We start from the raw sequence: 14,138 nt of genomic DNA on the forward strand, positions 1-14,138 counted from the left end.
TTCTTTGCCATGCCTTCACATCTTCCACCCTAGATGATGTCTCTTTGTGTTATGTGTCAGTCCCTGGTTAAAAAAATGTCGCCTGTTGTCTTTACCATCCAACAACTTGCAGTGGAGACACACAATATTGCCAAAAGTATGTGGACAACTGACCGTCAGCTTCATAGGTGCCTGTTGAACATCCCATTTCAGATTTCGTTGCTGTTATAAGCTCCACTCTTCTCTTCTGGGAAGTGTGGCTGTGGGGATTTGTGTTCATCCAGCCCCCAGAGCATCAGACAGATTGTAAGAGTGGGGAGGTCTGGGGTGCAGTTGATGTTCCAGTTCATCCCAAGGCCATTTAGAGATGTTGATGGCAGGACATTCGAGTTCTTCCACTCCAACATCTTAATTTAATACTAGCATATACAACGGCATTCTAGTGACTTCCAACTTTGTCGGAATACTTTGGATAAGGGTCACTAATTGGTGTGGTGGTTAGGTGTCCATAAATTTTCTGTCATATAGTTTATTCAGTGCACCCTCACAAGGAATGGAAATGGTTGGCCATTCAAAACATCTGAGATCTGGGATATTTATCTGAAATAGCACAGTTTGTGGATACACTACAGTCTCTTAATGAGTTTCAAAGGTTCAAAGTCATATGGCATCTTTAAACTCCTTGTAGTTAATAAAGCACTGGCTGAATTATTACTCAAATTCTAAAACAGGGGAGACTCTGTGTAATCACTTGCTCCACATTTGCTCTTCTCATAACATAGGTTAAGGATTTTTTGGTAAACGGATCTAAGCTTCAATCAGCATAATAAAACGCTATCTTCTACCGTGCCCTGAGGAACATCTTCACTAAAGGAGACAGAGCCATTATCTCGGCTGAATAAGAGAGTGTGTTGCGACACTGAAAGTTGTATGCTAGCGCAGAGCTGCAAAATAGATGCCCTCGCATTAGAGTGCACGCCTGGCTCCGGCTCAGAACCTGACCAAGATTAATCACCTTTCAACATGGGTTGTTTTCTACTCTCCCGTTCTCTTTCTCTCTATATCTCACTTCCTTTTTTGCATCCTTTACCTTTTATTCTTTCTTCCTCACTCATAATTTCCTCCTGCTATTTATCACCTTTCCTCTATGTTTTGTGCCATCTCCTCTCTAGCTCCTGGTTTGTGGATTGCTCTGAAGCTCTCCACTTGCCCAGAGGCATCACTGGACTGTGCAATATCTGCAAAGAATAAGCGAATAAAGTGTATGAATGTGTGTATTAATCACCCAGGCCTAGAAAAGTCATCTAGAACTGAATGCAGTAAATAAATTCTGATTATGCTCGGTCATAGATAAAGCCTTAAAGTGTAGGTGTGGGCAATATGGCAAAACAAAAAATCTTAAATATATATATTTTGGTATTTTGGCAGGCTGGAAAAACTTGCCCTGTTTGCCTTATGGCAAACAGACAAAAGATGTCTACCTATATATAAAATGACAGAGAGATGTTTTATTCATTATTTAATCTTCTTGAAAAGATCATGCATTTACTAAACACTCTGGTAAAATAGTCAGATGATTAAAACCTTGCTGAGTGATTTACTCATAAAATAAAAGTTACGGTTTGATCAAAATGGTTTGATCAAAAAATTGAGCCACATGCAGTAGGAAAATGGACACAATCTTAATCAGTTTGGTTTGTAATCATATCCCAGCTGTCAAAATGTCCGTGATGCTCCTGCACTGCTATCGGAATGAGATCTTTAAATAAAATCTCCTCCCTTTAACATGGAGGAAAATATAGATTTTTAACACCCAGTTAGTTCTTGTAGGAACATTGCCAGTAATTATGGAAATGCTGCTAAAAAACATTTTTAAAATATATACTGTATTTCTGTCACTGTCCTAGGATAAATTGAACTAACAAGAAATTTCATTATATATATATTTGCCATTAAATTGAAATATCTTCTTTTGCCAAATATACATGATTGGCAACTAGCAAAAACTAGCAAAATAGACCCGAGCATCTAGTGTATGTTTAATCTACACTGGCAGGATTGCTAAGCTAGGCTAATATTACTGCTCGTGTTTTAGCTATCATAACTATAAATATTTTTTACATAAAAAGGACAACTGTATGAAGTTTAATGTTTCATTTACTTCCTGTTTAATTTATCTAGCAAGCTCAGTGGGGAAGGTTTCATCTGGCTAATAAATTACCCTAGCATGTTTAAACTGCATGGTTAGCAAGTTAGTGAGACGGATATGCTAGCTAAGCGCTACGTCTCGGGTGCATCCTTACATGCACTTGAGCTACAAACTGTTAGCAAAGCAGGGGCCACCATAATTGCACAAGTTACATACATGTTTGATTTATGTAGCACAAATAGTCAGTTTTATTTGACTAATTAAGTAGTCTAGCTACATATTTAGGTGATAATGTTACAGAATTGCAAGAAATGTTAGCAGCTAGTGGCTGTCTTGGTATTTCACACAGATTGTATTTTCATTTTCATCAGATTATAATAATAAATGTGCTCATTTTAATCAGCTTAATTGCAAATATTTTATCAGATGACCTCGTTTGCTAGGGCTAATGTATGACTACACTAGACTACATGTTAGCAAGACCCAGAATGACTAGCAGGCTAACTGCTGCTGGTTATTTTATATTCCCAAATAATCTTACACATAAAAAGTGCATGCTGACGGCAGAAGCAAAAACAACACAGGCACACACTCAGACCCACAAGCTACACATCCCTATAAGCTAGCCATGGTCATAACCCTCTCCTGATGGCATTTGCTCTCATTCGATCTGACATTTAGCACAGGCCTGAGGAGGCCTTATAGTGGATGCGTACATAAGCCTCAATAATCAGTAGAAGACTCCACAGGCACATAGCCTGTTCATCATCTGACAAAAATATTTCATCATACAGTTCTATCTAAGACATCCATGGATTTTCTTCTCACTTTTGCAGGTTTTAGTTTCCCATAATACTCAGCTGTATGTAATCACTTGGAAGAGGAGTTGGTAATGATCTGTGTAGCTTGATGGCTATTTGTGGAATGATACCTGTGCCTAGTGTCTCGCCAACCCGTTCCTTTATAATTAGCTGCTTCTTCAAGTTTGCTAATCAGCCTGTATAATCAGGGCAGTGGAGAGTCGCAAATAGTCGACTCATCTGAAGAAACGACGACCTTCGGCGAGATTCAATGCACATCTTTTGGCTCTTTTGCTGATCGGTTCGAATGGAGCTCTATCTCAGCTAATGGCAGAATTAAAACGCTAATGAGATATGGCTATTTGAGTTAAAACTATCTAATTTCATTAGTCCATTGGTATCATTGTTCCTTGAAACAAATATGTAATTGGGTGACTCTGATTAGGGGTCCATGAGTTTTATGTAAAGACAATTTAAACAACCTAATTGCATTTTGTAGACTAGCATCCTGCTAGTTGATAATCTATCAACAGGATTCAGAAACCAGCATGTTTGCTAGTCCAAGATATCTATAGCTATACTGTAAAGTGAAAGCTAATCATTAAAATACTTCAGCATGTTAATCCCCATGAAATATTAGATATTCCACACGTCAGCGGGAAGTTACATCTTTCAGATTTTCAATTGAAAAAGTTCTCTTGTTCCTTTTTCATTTATTTTTTAATACTATTCTTGACATTAAGACATGTGATATGACATTGGCATGTTTGCTAGTCATCACATTTTGTGTATTTGCTAATTGTATCCTAAAAACAACTTTGTTATTTTTTTATTCTTCTATTCTATGATCAAAATGCAGTCAATGTCAGCAAAGGAGCCTTGAAAAAAAGGAGAGATTGTTGCCTGAGATGGTGTTAAATGAATTCTGTCACATTTTTGAACATGAAGCTGAATTTAGTGCTACATGATACTCCAGTGATAGAATCACCCAATTATTATAAAAAAATGAAGGATCTCAGTCAAAACCAAAATACTCTATAATTACACAATGTTCCTAGCGCTTGATAGCATTCAGTATTAAGCCATTTCAGGGTTAAGGATTTTTAATAATTAGATTATTCTCTGTTTATTTTGTGTTCCGTTGTAAAAAATCCATTTGAATGGCCTTTAAACAGCCTCTAATTTCCACACTGAACAGCCGACTCAGACTTCTCGGTGTGTAGTAAGTGTCAACAAAAATACAGGGTTTGGGTTGTTTTTTTAAATATCTAACCAAGCTAATAAAAAAGTTTTATGTCCACATAGAAGTATAACAAGTGCTGGTTTCCTGTGAGCACTTATTTTCATGCTTTCTTACTTTAAACCATCCAGGTTGTGTAAGTGCTCTGAGGTCGGAGCTAGAAAGATCCAGGATGGAGAATACTTCTCCAAAGTTCTTAGTTGTCATGAACTCAACATTAGCTCTACTCTTTGCTGATTGGCTAACGTTAGCTCTAAGTGCTGATTGGCTTACACTCATGGATTATTAACCACCACTCATAACCACGACTGACCCCAACATGGCCCAGAAAAACATTCTCTTTAATATCCCAAATAGTTATATTAATGGTTGATTTTTTTTTCCCCCAGACATCCATGATGAGAATGGTCTGAGGCCTGTCATGGTATACATTCACGGCGGATCTTATATGGAAGGCACAGGGAACATGATCGACGGCAGCATCCTGGCCAGTTACGGGAACGTCATTGTGGTTACCCTTAACTACAGACTGGGAGTGCTAGGTAAGTTCAGCTGTTTGTTTTTATTTGGCTTTTGGGCTAACACTCATTCTACTGGTTTAACATCAAGTCAATGTTATCTAGAACTGCTGTTACTAGCATCAGTAGATGGAAGGCAGAGGGAAGGTGTTAATAGTGTTCAGTGTTCACAATATACACACCCCGGCTAAATCTAAACATAATTAACAGAGGTAGAGTAAACTAGCTTGATACACAGGACAGTGAAGTGACCACAGCATGGTGTAGAGAGTGTTGAGGATTTGTCGCCACCACTTTCACTCACGCCTGTCCACTTGAAATAACATATAAGATAACAAATAGTGACCCAGTGCCACATGGTCATCACTGGGTGCCATTTAAAGACTTTTAAGATATTTAAGGCTAACTCATGATGGCATATTAAAAATATTTTCCCCCCAAACTAAAAAACATATCTCCAAAACTATGATATATCTGATATATTCACTCCATAAACAGATTGCATTGCAGATATACTGCATTTAAAATGTGTGAGAATATAGAGATATAGGTTATTAGATAAACGACTGATAAATTGTTAAAATTGTGACTTTTTTATGGAATGGAAAGAAAAGATCAAATTTGCATGTTCCTTGAACAATTCTCACGTTGACTAGATAGAGAGGAAATATTAAAATAGCAGCACGTATTTTTTTTCCCTCTGCGTTTCTGTCATGCTTCGAAGGAGCTGCTCTGCTTACCATTTGTTATCGGCTTGAGCTGTCGGCAGAGCTCCCTATATTTAGTTGCGCCGGAGCCAAGGGGAAAGGTGTTCTGGAAAAAGTGTGCACTGCAGGGAAAAGGAGGAGAGAGTGTGAGAGAGAGAGAGAGAGAGCTGAAGCCCTCGTTAACGGCATACATTCACTGATTTCCTGACAACACCGAGTGCCGGAGCTGATCAAGGCCATGTCTCAAGTCCACGTCATCCTCACTTTTCCCCGAAGGCCTATCCAGGCTTTTAGGAAATGTTTGGCTGCGGTTTTATTTTTGGCGACGTGTGAATGAGTCCAAGATGTTTTAGTATGGAGAAACTACACGTCTCTAAAGATGAGGTAAATGATGTTCATACCCAGTTCAGTGTAATTCATTTCCGCTTATAGCAGAATTATTAGGATGCATTGCATAGGGAAGATTCATTCTTTTTATACAGATACTTGATACTTTATTTATTTATTTATTTATATGGTTTGGTTTCACACTACACAAAGAAATAAGGCAAAAAAAAAACAATTGCTTATGGGCATGTAGGGCTGAAAACATACTTGTAAATCTCTTTCATTCGCTGATCCTTAACCCAATAATCCTGAATGCAAACCTATAACCCTAACCCTAACCCTGCCTGTTAACCTCTACCCCTATCCTAAACCTAAACCCCTTACCCTGAACCCCTAACACCACCCTCTAACCCTTAAACCAAACCCTAACCCTTCCCCTGAACCCCTACCCCTAACCCAAACCCCTAACCCTACCCATTTAACCTCTACCCCATCCTAACCCTGAACCCCTACCCCTAACCCTTAAACCTAACTCAAACCCCTAACCCTATCTATACGCCTACCCCTGGCACCTAACCATAACCCTTCTGCACACGCAAAGTGTTTTTTATTAAAGAGCAACATATACTTTTTTTCATTTACTTTTAATGTTAATAAATTTAACATCCACGAAACAAGTCATTTCCTGTTGTCACTTACATTATAGTGTCACAAACTCTCAATAATATTAAGAAAAAAAAAAAAACCGAAACCATAAAATCATTACACTTTCCCATTACGGAATACTTAAAGTTCCAGTTCTGCCTCTGACTGATGTAAACTGCTGACCCTGGAGACTCCATGCACAAATAATCAGCTCCTTAATGGAAATTTTACCATATCAATGATTATACATTTCACTATAATAAATAACAGATTTTTTTTAAAAATACATTACTATGTATTACTCTGTAAAACACGACATATCAGTGTTTATTTATTTAAACCTGTGATTTTCAGTGAAACACTCCATAAATTATTAAACTTTGTCACTGATGCTTTACATCCACATGCATCTTGTCACAGCAGCAAGGTCAAAGCTCCCACCATCCTTCACAAGTCACTACTATCCTAACGCTGTGGAGTTATACAGCTTTGCCCTCCAAAATGCTTTTTTATCTTTACAAGGCTAGTGTGGAAGTCTTTAGATCATCTATAGCCTGGGAGGTCTCTGTAAACTCTGTAAAGTAAATTCACCTCATTCATGTTGATCATTCTGCATGTAATGTCATGACCAGAAGTGGCCTTCAAGAGATTTCTAGATTGTTCTAAAGATAGCTGATGACTTAAGGTGGAGAAACTGGTGGTTCTCTCATAGTTGGGATCTTCTTCTTCCTGATCTTCTTTATCTCCTTTGACGATGAAACATTTCTCTCCCGGTGGGCGTGGTCATCTCCAGGATGACTCCACCCCCATCCATGAGGGCTCACTTAATGGTTTTGTTAACATCAATTGCCCTAGTTAACTAGAAGTGATGAAGCGGTTCTGGTGGTCCCAAAACAACTTAAGTCAATTTATGGTAACAGTACTACAGGTACTTGAGGTTAAATCCCTAGGTTAGGGGTTTGATTCCTGCCTTTACCCTGTTTATGTGGAGTTTGCATGATCTCCTCATGCTTGGAGGGCTTAGTTTCCTCTGTGTGTGATTGTGCCATGATATGAGTTGGCACCATGTCTAGCATGTCCCCTGAGTCCCCTGGGATATTCCCCAGGTTCCCTGCAACCCTATATAGGCTAAGCACTACAGAAAAATAAAAGATGGATGTAAAAAGGCGCCTTTTTATATGCGTGAGAACCCATTTTATACGGTGAGAACCCATTTTACACTTCGAAGGTGAATCCTTAGCACTGCTAAAGAATTTTGGTGACAGGATGTGCTGTGTGTGTATAAGTGTGAGTATGTGTGAGACGCTGTAAACAATCTGCTGTGCTTTTTGGCCACGGTCCATGTGTACCAGTGAGATGTACATTAGGCCTCAGCTGTTTCTAAAACCTGAACGTTTTAATTAATCTTTTCTCACACACTTGCACACTGCTTAGGTCTAGGAAGCATCAGGAAGAGATCAGAGTCATGTTTTCCACCAATGGGAGAGTGAGGAAGGGAATAATATTGCATAGCTTCAGAAAAGTGGAAGCTGGTGGCGTCAATATATCAAATGTAACAGGGCATCCCTAATTGTGTTTATTGTGTGTGTGTGTATCTGTTTGAGAGAGAGAGAGAGAGAGAGAGAGAGGGTTCATTCCCATTGCTTTCTATAAGACAACACCATCTGTGTGTCAGAGTGTTTAGGACGAGCTCAACTGAGACGTGTCACTAGCACATGCCTCTTTCTCTCTCTCTCTCTCTCTCTCTCTCTCTCTCTCTCTCTCGTTGTACACAGATGTGAGCAGTCTATAGATGGCATTTACATAGAGCAGCATGTGTCATTCTCTGAGCTTACAGCTGTGGGAAATGTACTTCAGTGTGCTACAGTGCAGAAAGATGAAAGCTTCTAGTTATGGTCTTATTATTATTATTATTATTATTATTATTACTATTATTTTACAGCTTCTGGAGCAACTTTTGTGCCAAGAACCCCCTGGGATAGACAATGGGGAAAAAATGGAAATGGATTGTAATATAGTAATAAGAAAGGAAAAGAAAAGCATATGTGTTTTTTTTAATTTAATGTTAATTAAGCATGTTAGATAGATAGATAGATAGATAGATAGATAGATAGATAGATAGATAGATAGATAGATAGATAGATAGATAGATAGATGATCAATGGAGTCATTTTGATTTTGTCGTTATCTGTGTCTATTATAATTCATTTGAATAAAATTAACTTACGGGAAATAAGCACTACCTGTAGCGTGCTAGTGTGCATGAAGCACAAGCTCCACTATTCCTTCTCCTTCTCCACTGCTGAGTTTAGAAGTGTGTCATTGGGTCTATTGGGCTTCTGATTCCCCAGAGAGGAAAAGGTTGAGTAGAGAAGGACAGACAGAGCTCATGGGATTTTAGTCCTGTCAGATGGAGAGAGAGAGAGAGAGAGAGAATGAGAAAGGTGTGAGTACGAGATGGGATTTTAGTATCATTCAGTGTGCGGCCAAGTGATTGGCACCTGGCCCCTTTCTTCTCCTCTTGTCGTTCTTTTTAAGTTCATGTCAAACCATGTGTGCAGGTGGTGTGGGTGTGATGAGCTGGAAGGCAGAGCGCTGGTTTCACGGTCGCTTTAATGACCCCGCTGTCTCTCAAAAATGAGAGTGAGGGGTGATGCGAGAGAGGACGAACTGAAGAACAGAGCACAAGGAGGAGGAGGAGGAGGACAGAAGTGGAGAGTAGGAGATGGAAGAAAGAAAGAAAGAAAGAAAGAAAGGTGACAACCAGATGGATCAGGGAATGAAAAAGTGGTAGATAAGGAGAAGTGATTGGGTTTTCATTCAAGGGAAAAATGTAGATGATGAGTGATGAGCGTGGATGTGATACTAAAGGAGATATTGGGGACGAGGCCAGAAATTATAGGGTATAGATTATTAAACAAATTGCAAAAAAACAATGTAATTCCAGCATCATTACCTCTTGAACTATGTTCATGCTGAGGTACACCAATCAGGCATAACATTATAAGCACTGAGAGGTGAAGTGACTAAAACTGATTATCTCCTCATCATGGCTCCTGTTAGTGGGTGGGATATATTAGGCAGCAAGTGAACATTTTGTCCTCAAAGTTGATGTGTTAGAAACAGGAAAAATGGACAAGAGTAAGGATTTAAGCGACAGGGGCCAAATTGTGATGGCTAGACCACTGGATCAGAGCATCTCCAAAACTGCAGCTCTTGTGGGGTGTTCCCGGTCTGCAGTGGTCAGTATCTATCAAAAGTGGTCCAAGGAAGGAACAGTGGTGAACTGGTGACAGGGTCATGGGCTGTCCCAAGGCTCATTGATGCACGTGGGGAGTGAAGGCTGGCCCGTGTGATCCGATCCAAACAGACGAGCTACTGTTGCTCAAATTGCTGAAGAAGTTAATGCTGGTTCTGATAGAAAGGGGTCAGAATACACAGTGCATGACGGGCTTATAGTGAATTCCTCTCATGGCTGCTTGAGAAAAAATTGAGCTAGTTTATTAGCACTTCTAAAGTGGGTTTTATCAATTAATACAATTTCACCCATTGTATTCTAGATTCTTTTGATTGTGATATTTAAATAATTATAAACATGACAATGTAAACTGCATGAAAATCCTGAAATCCTGCTCTATCTGCTCCAAAAATGGTCCAAGCTAGCTTTCTGACAGGATGCTAGTCAGCTAGCTTAGATAGCTAATGTTATTCAGAAAAACAAAAATTTGAAGGTACTTTGACAGACTTTCACTTTTTTAATATGTGAAAAAGGTGAATAAAAATATTTCTAGCCTAATTATAATTGTGTAATGAGCATTAAAATATGTTTAAAAGTTTAAGAATACATGTTAATGAGTAGGTTAAGCTTTGTTTTAAGCATAAGCAACTTGGGTGGCCTTTGGTTTTGTATAAAGCATTTATTACAATTTTAGCTGAACTACTGAAGGTTAAAGAAGTCGCTTTATAAAAACTAGTTTATGTGACAGTGTTATATGACATTTAAAGTGAAGCTGAGAGGAGACATTGTGATATTGTGTTTTTTATCCCCTAGCATTCCACTCCCAAATTAGTGACTAGCTCTAAGGAACTTTCTCGGCTCCTGGAAAGCAGGTCAGCATATTTTGGTTTCAAACCCCACATGGCAAACGAGCAAGATGCTCTTCCTCTAGGCTCCTACAGGCTCCTCCGTGGTGTGGGGGAAAATGAATTCCTTATACAGATAAAAAAAAAAAAAGAAGTAAAAAAGCCATCATTAACAAGACAAATGGAGCGCCATCTTCTCTCTCAGTGGTTTTGACAACACGTGCCTCTCTTGTGATTTCAGTAATAAAGCAAATCAACAAAGCCCTGGCCTCTAAAAGCTCTGCCGCAGCAAAGTGGTCAGACAGCGCCGGCAACCTAAATGATCATCAATCAAATTCTGATTTTGTAAATGCATTTCGGTTGTTGGTGTTTCGGGTTGTTTTGTTTATTTTGTAGCCACAACGTGAATTAATACTCAGTAGGCAATATATTAGAGTCTGGTGGTGATCAAATAATAAGTGTTAAACTTCATGTGAGCGAACACGCAAGCAGATAGCTGGCAGAAAGAAGAGGCTTCGGAAAGTGGATGAAAAGCAAATACAGGTCAGTTTATTAGGTACAGTTCAACTTATTAAACACAGGTCAGTTTATTGGGTACAGCTCAGCTAATTAGATGCAGGTCAGTTTTTTAGGTACAGGTCAGTTTTTTAGGTACAAGTCAGCCTATTAGGTAAAACCAGCGGTATATCCAAAAATATGTCAAGCAAAAAAATGGTCAGAACAGCCAACAGACAGTCAGTCGATTGTAAACAGGCACACATTGGCTAGGAAAAGTAGTTGGCAGGAAAGCAGAAAAATACAAAGTTAAAAATCGTAAAGTCTTGATCAAATTGTCAGGTTCGGTATCATCACAGACACAAAAGGAGCAACTACTTTGCAAAATAGAAACTGTTTTTTAAACAGTGTGAAATTGAAAACAATTAGAAGGATGGTGAAGAAGTGCAGGTGGTTTCTGGGAGTCTGTGGGATTGTCTATAATAGTAGCATGTCTTTTGATCAGTGTGTTTGTGTTTACGTAAGGACAGTCTATTACATTGTGAAGAATTAGACATGACATGAAAACACAGACGATGTAGGTAAAACAAGATGAGCCACACTTTCTAGACACACATGTTTCTTCAATCAGAGATGCTAGCAAGAGACTGGGATTTTAATATATTCATGATCAGCATAAATTCAAATATAAGCTTGTCTATCCTATGGTTTGTCTTCAGAATATATTAATACTGTATTAGACAGACTTTGTTTTGGACATCTACAGACTCAGTAATGTGATAAAACTGCTTTTAAAAGGTTAGTAATTAACCAAGAGAACAAGAGACCGGTGACAACAATAAGGCAACAAACATATACAGTATATATGACTAAATAATGTCAATATGGACCATCTGTTAATGGTAATTTCTATAATAAAAGGCCCTTATATATAAGCAGGATGAAAAAATGATAACGCATTAGATCGAGTTATTAAATGTAACCTTGTGATTTGTCTTCTTCGCAGAAATTCTCTAAGACCTGTAAAAAAGATGACCAAACAGAAATGCGAATTTCATGAGAATTTATTGTTTGCTCTCTGTAGAGAAAACTTTGAGAAACAAATTTGAATTAATTCACGAAAACTGTTCAAGTAAACAAAGTAACAACAGCCAAAAGACTGCAACTTGACTGATTGTTGTGGATTTTAAGCAAAAGCCTAAAAAAAGTTAGGCACCAACACTATTTGTTGCAGAGATGTACTGAAATAAGATATAGTTTCCGGAGCTGGAAGTCAATAGTAAAACCACAGGCACTTGGCTGTCGTTGTCGGTTCGATCCAGAGGCCGAGCTTTATTTGTCACCGCCTGGCAGCTTCGCCTAGACATAAGACAGAATTTGATCTTTCAAATAACCTTCCAGTTGAAGCAGATGCACTGAAGAGATTTCCCTTATTAATCCAGATGGTGTGATCCTGGCAAGAGGATGCAGAACCTTCGCATCTCCACACAGAGATCCTGTGAAAAGTATTAGCAATGCTGCTGCGTGACAGCTTTCTGCCTCTGAATCCTGAACACAAGGGCAGCCAGAGGTCCAGCTCAGCCGTCGCCACCACCACTGTAGTGCATGCCCAGTGCGTGATGTGTATTACGCTGCTCTTATAGTCATTTCTGCTTTGAACAGCGAGGCCTCGATGCAGGATGGTAGACGTAATTGCCCGGTGCATTAAAGAGTGCGATTACGAGGCGGCCCGGAAAGCAGTTTATCTCTCTGCGTTGAAAGAGGATGGAATAAACAGGAATAATGAGGCAGAACAGAATACAGCACTGTAAACACGTTAGTAAGATTACTGACAAAGCAAGTCGAGGATGAGGGTAAGATAAGCGCTAACGGAGTTGCGCCCATAATGACTGGTCATGGCTGTGGGTCTTACACAATTGCTGGGATCGGTGGAGCCTCAATTGAACTATTTTCAAATGGCACAGGATTTTACTGTATACAGTTTGTAATGAGGACTTCATCCATCTCTAGCTAATTTGTTTGTATGTTCATTATGCGGGTTATTTTGTGCTCAGGCCTATAGGCTCACACAAAGGCATGCATCAAAAGGAGATATATTGTGCTTTTGTGTTATATAACGGATGTAAAGAAAAAAAAAACAGCGTGAACTGGAAAGTCAGTCTGTCTATTACTTCCACGAATTACAAGCTTGGATCTGGTTTGAGTCAAAAAAATGTAAAAAACAGTTTACAGGTACACTCCCTGGTTCAAGTGAGGGTGCGGTAGCTCAGTTATTAAGTTGTTGGACTGCTGATCGGAGGGTAGTGAGTTTGAATCCCAGTACCACCAAGCTGCTACTCCTGGGCCCCTGAGCAAGGGCCTTAAGCCTCAATTGCTCAGTTGTATAAATGAGATAATTGTAAGTCACTCTAGATAAAGCATCTACCAAATGCTGTCAGTGTTAAAGACAGAACTCCACAACCCACCACTAAGTCCAGGAAGTCTCAACAATTGTATATCTACATGCAAAACCGGCAATAAAATCCACCTATGACGCAAGTTAGATTCCGTTATCCATATTATATATATTATAAACTCTTGTTCCCTCACCAACTAGATATTAACTCCTTTTCCCAGAGGCCAAAAAAATTGGTATTTGCTCCCTTTTTGTTGTGTTCATGTTCAGCATTAAATGTTTTTGTCATGCCTCACTCCACAGTGGGGTTAATAGGAAGCTCAGAATTTAAGAATTTGTAGTATTTCATAATTATTCCTGTTTTCTACTAGGCATAATGTGTTTATAGAAAAGTTCCAAAATAAAAAGTGCTCCAAGGGCTTGGTCATATGCAGTCTTGACTCATTTTTATATCAGAATCGCAGTGATAAAAAATTCATTTGTTTATACTGAGTGAAAAAGTCTAAAATGTTGATTTCCATTCTGATAGTGTAATGGAACACCAGTGTACTGGGTTAAGAAAAAAAGAAAGCACAGAGAAAGCGAAAGATTTTGAAGTCTTAAGCCGACTTAAGTTAGACTGAACTGGTCGTATTATATTGAATCTGAACCGAATTGTCGGATCATTAGTGAACTGTAGTGAATCAAAGTATCGATAGTGTCATACACTACCTACCTAAATGTATCATATGCCACGAACAAAATCAATCAAAGCTTATCTTCTTAAAGAATGGGCTTCACACCCATTATTACACGTAAAC

The 14,138-nt window shown here is 38.8% G+C and overlaps 1 protein-coding gene across 2 annotated transcripts in view; it reads left to right on the forward strand.

Moving 5' to 3' along the window:
• The window catches only part of nlgn4xa (neuroligin 4 X-linked a), an 81,930-nt gene that overhangs the window by 17,945 nt on the left and 49,847 nt on the right, over positions 1-14,138 (forward strand). For both annotated transcript variants that reach the window (XM_058380885.1, XM_058380886.1), the window contains one exon: positions 4,558-4,710. In XM_058380885.1, the coding sequence (XP_058236868.1) occupies positions 4,558-4,710 (153 nt within the window). The remainder of the gene's footprint in view (positions 1-4,557; positions 4,711-14,138) is intronic.

Source organism: Hemibagrus wyckioides, linkage group LG26, assembly GCF_019097595.1.
Source record: "Hemibagrus wyckioides isolate EC202008001 linkage group LG26, SWU_Hwy_1.0, whole genome shotgun sequence".
NCBI classification, from domain to species: domain Eukaryota; kingdom Metazoa; phylum Chordata; class Actinopteri; order Siluriformes; family Bagridae; genus Hemibagrus; species Hemibagrus wyckioides.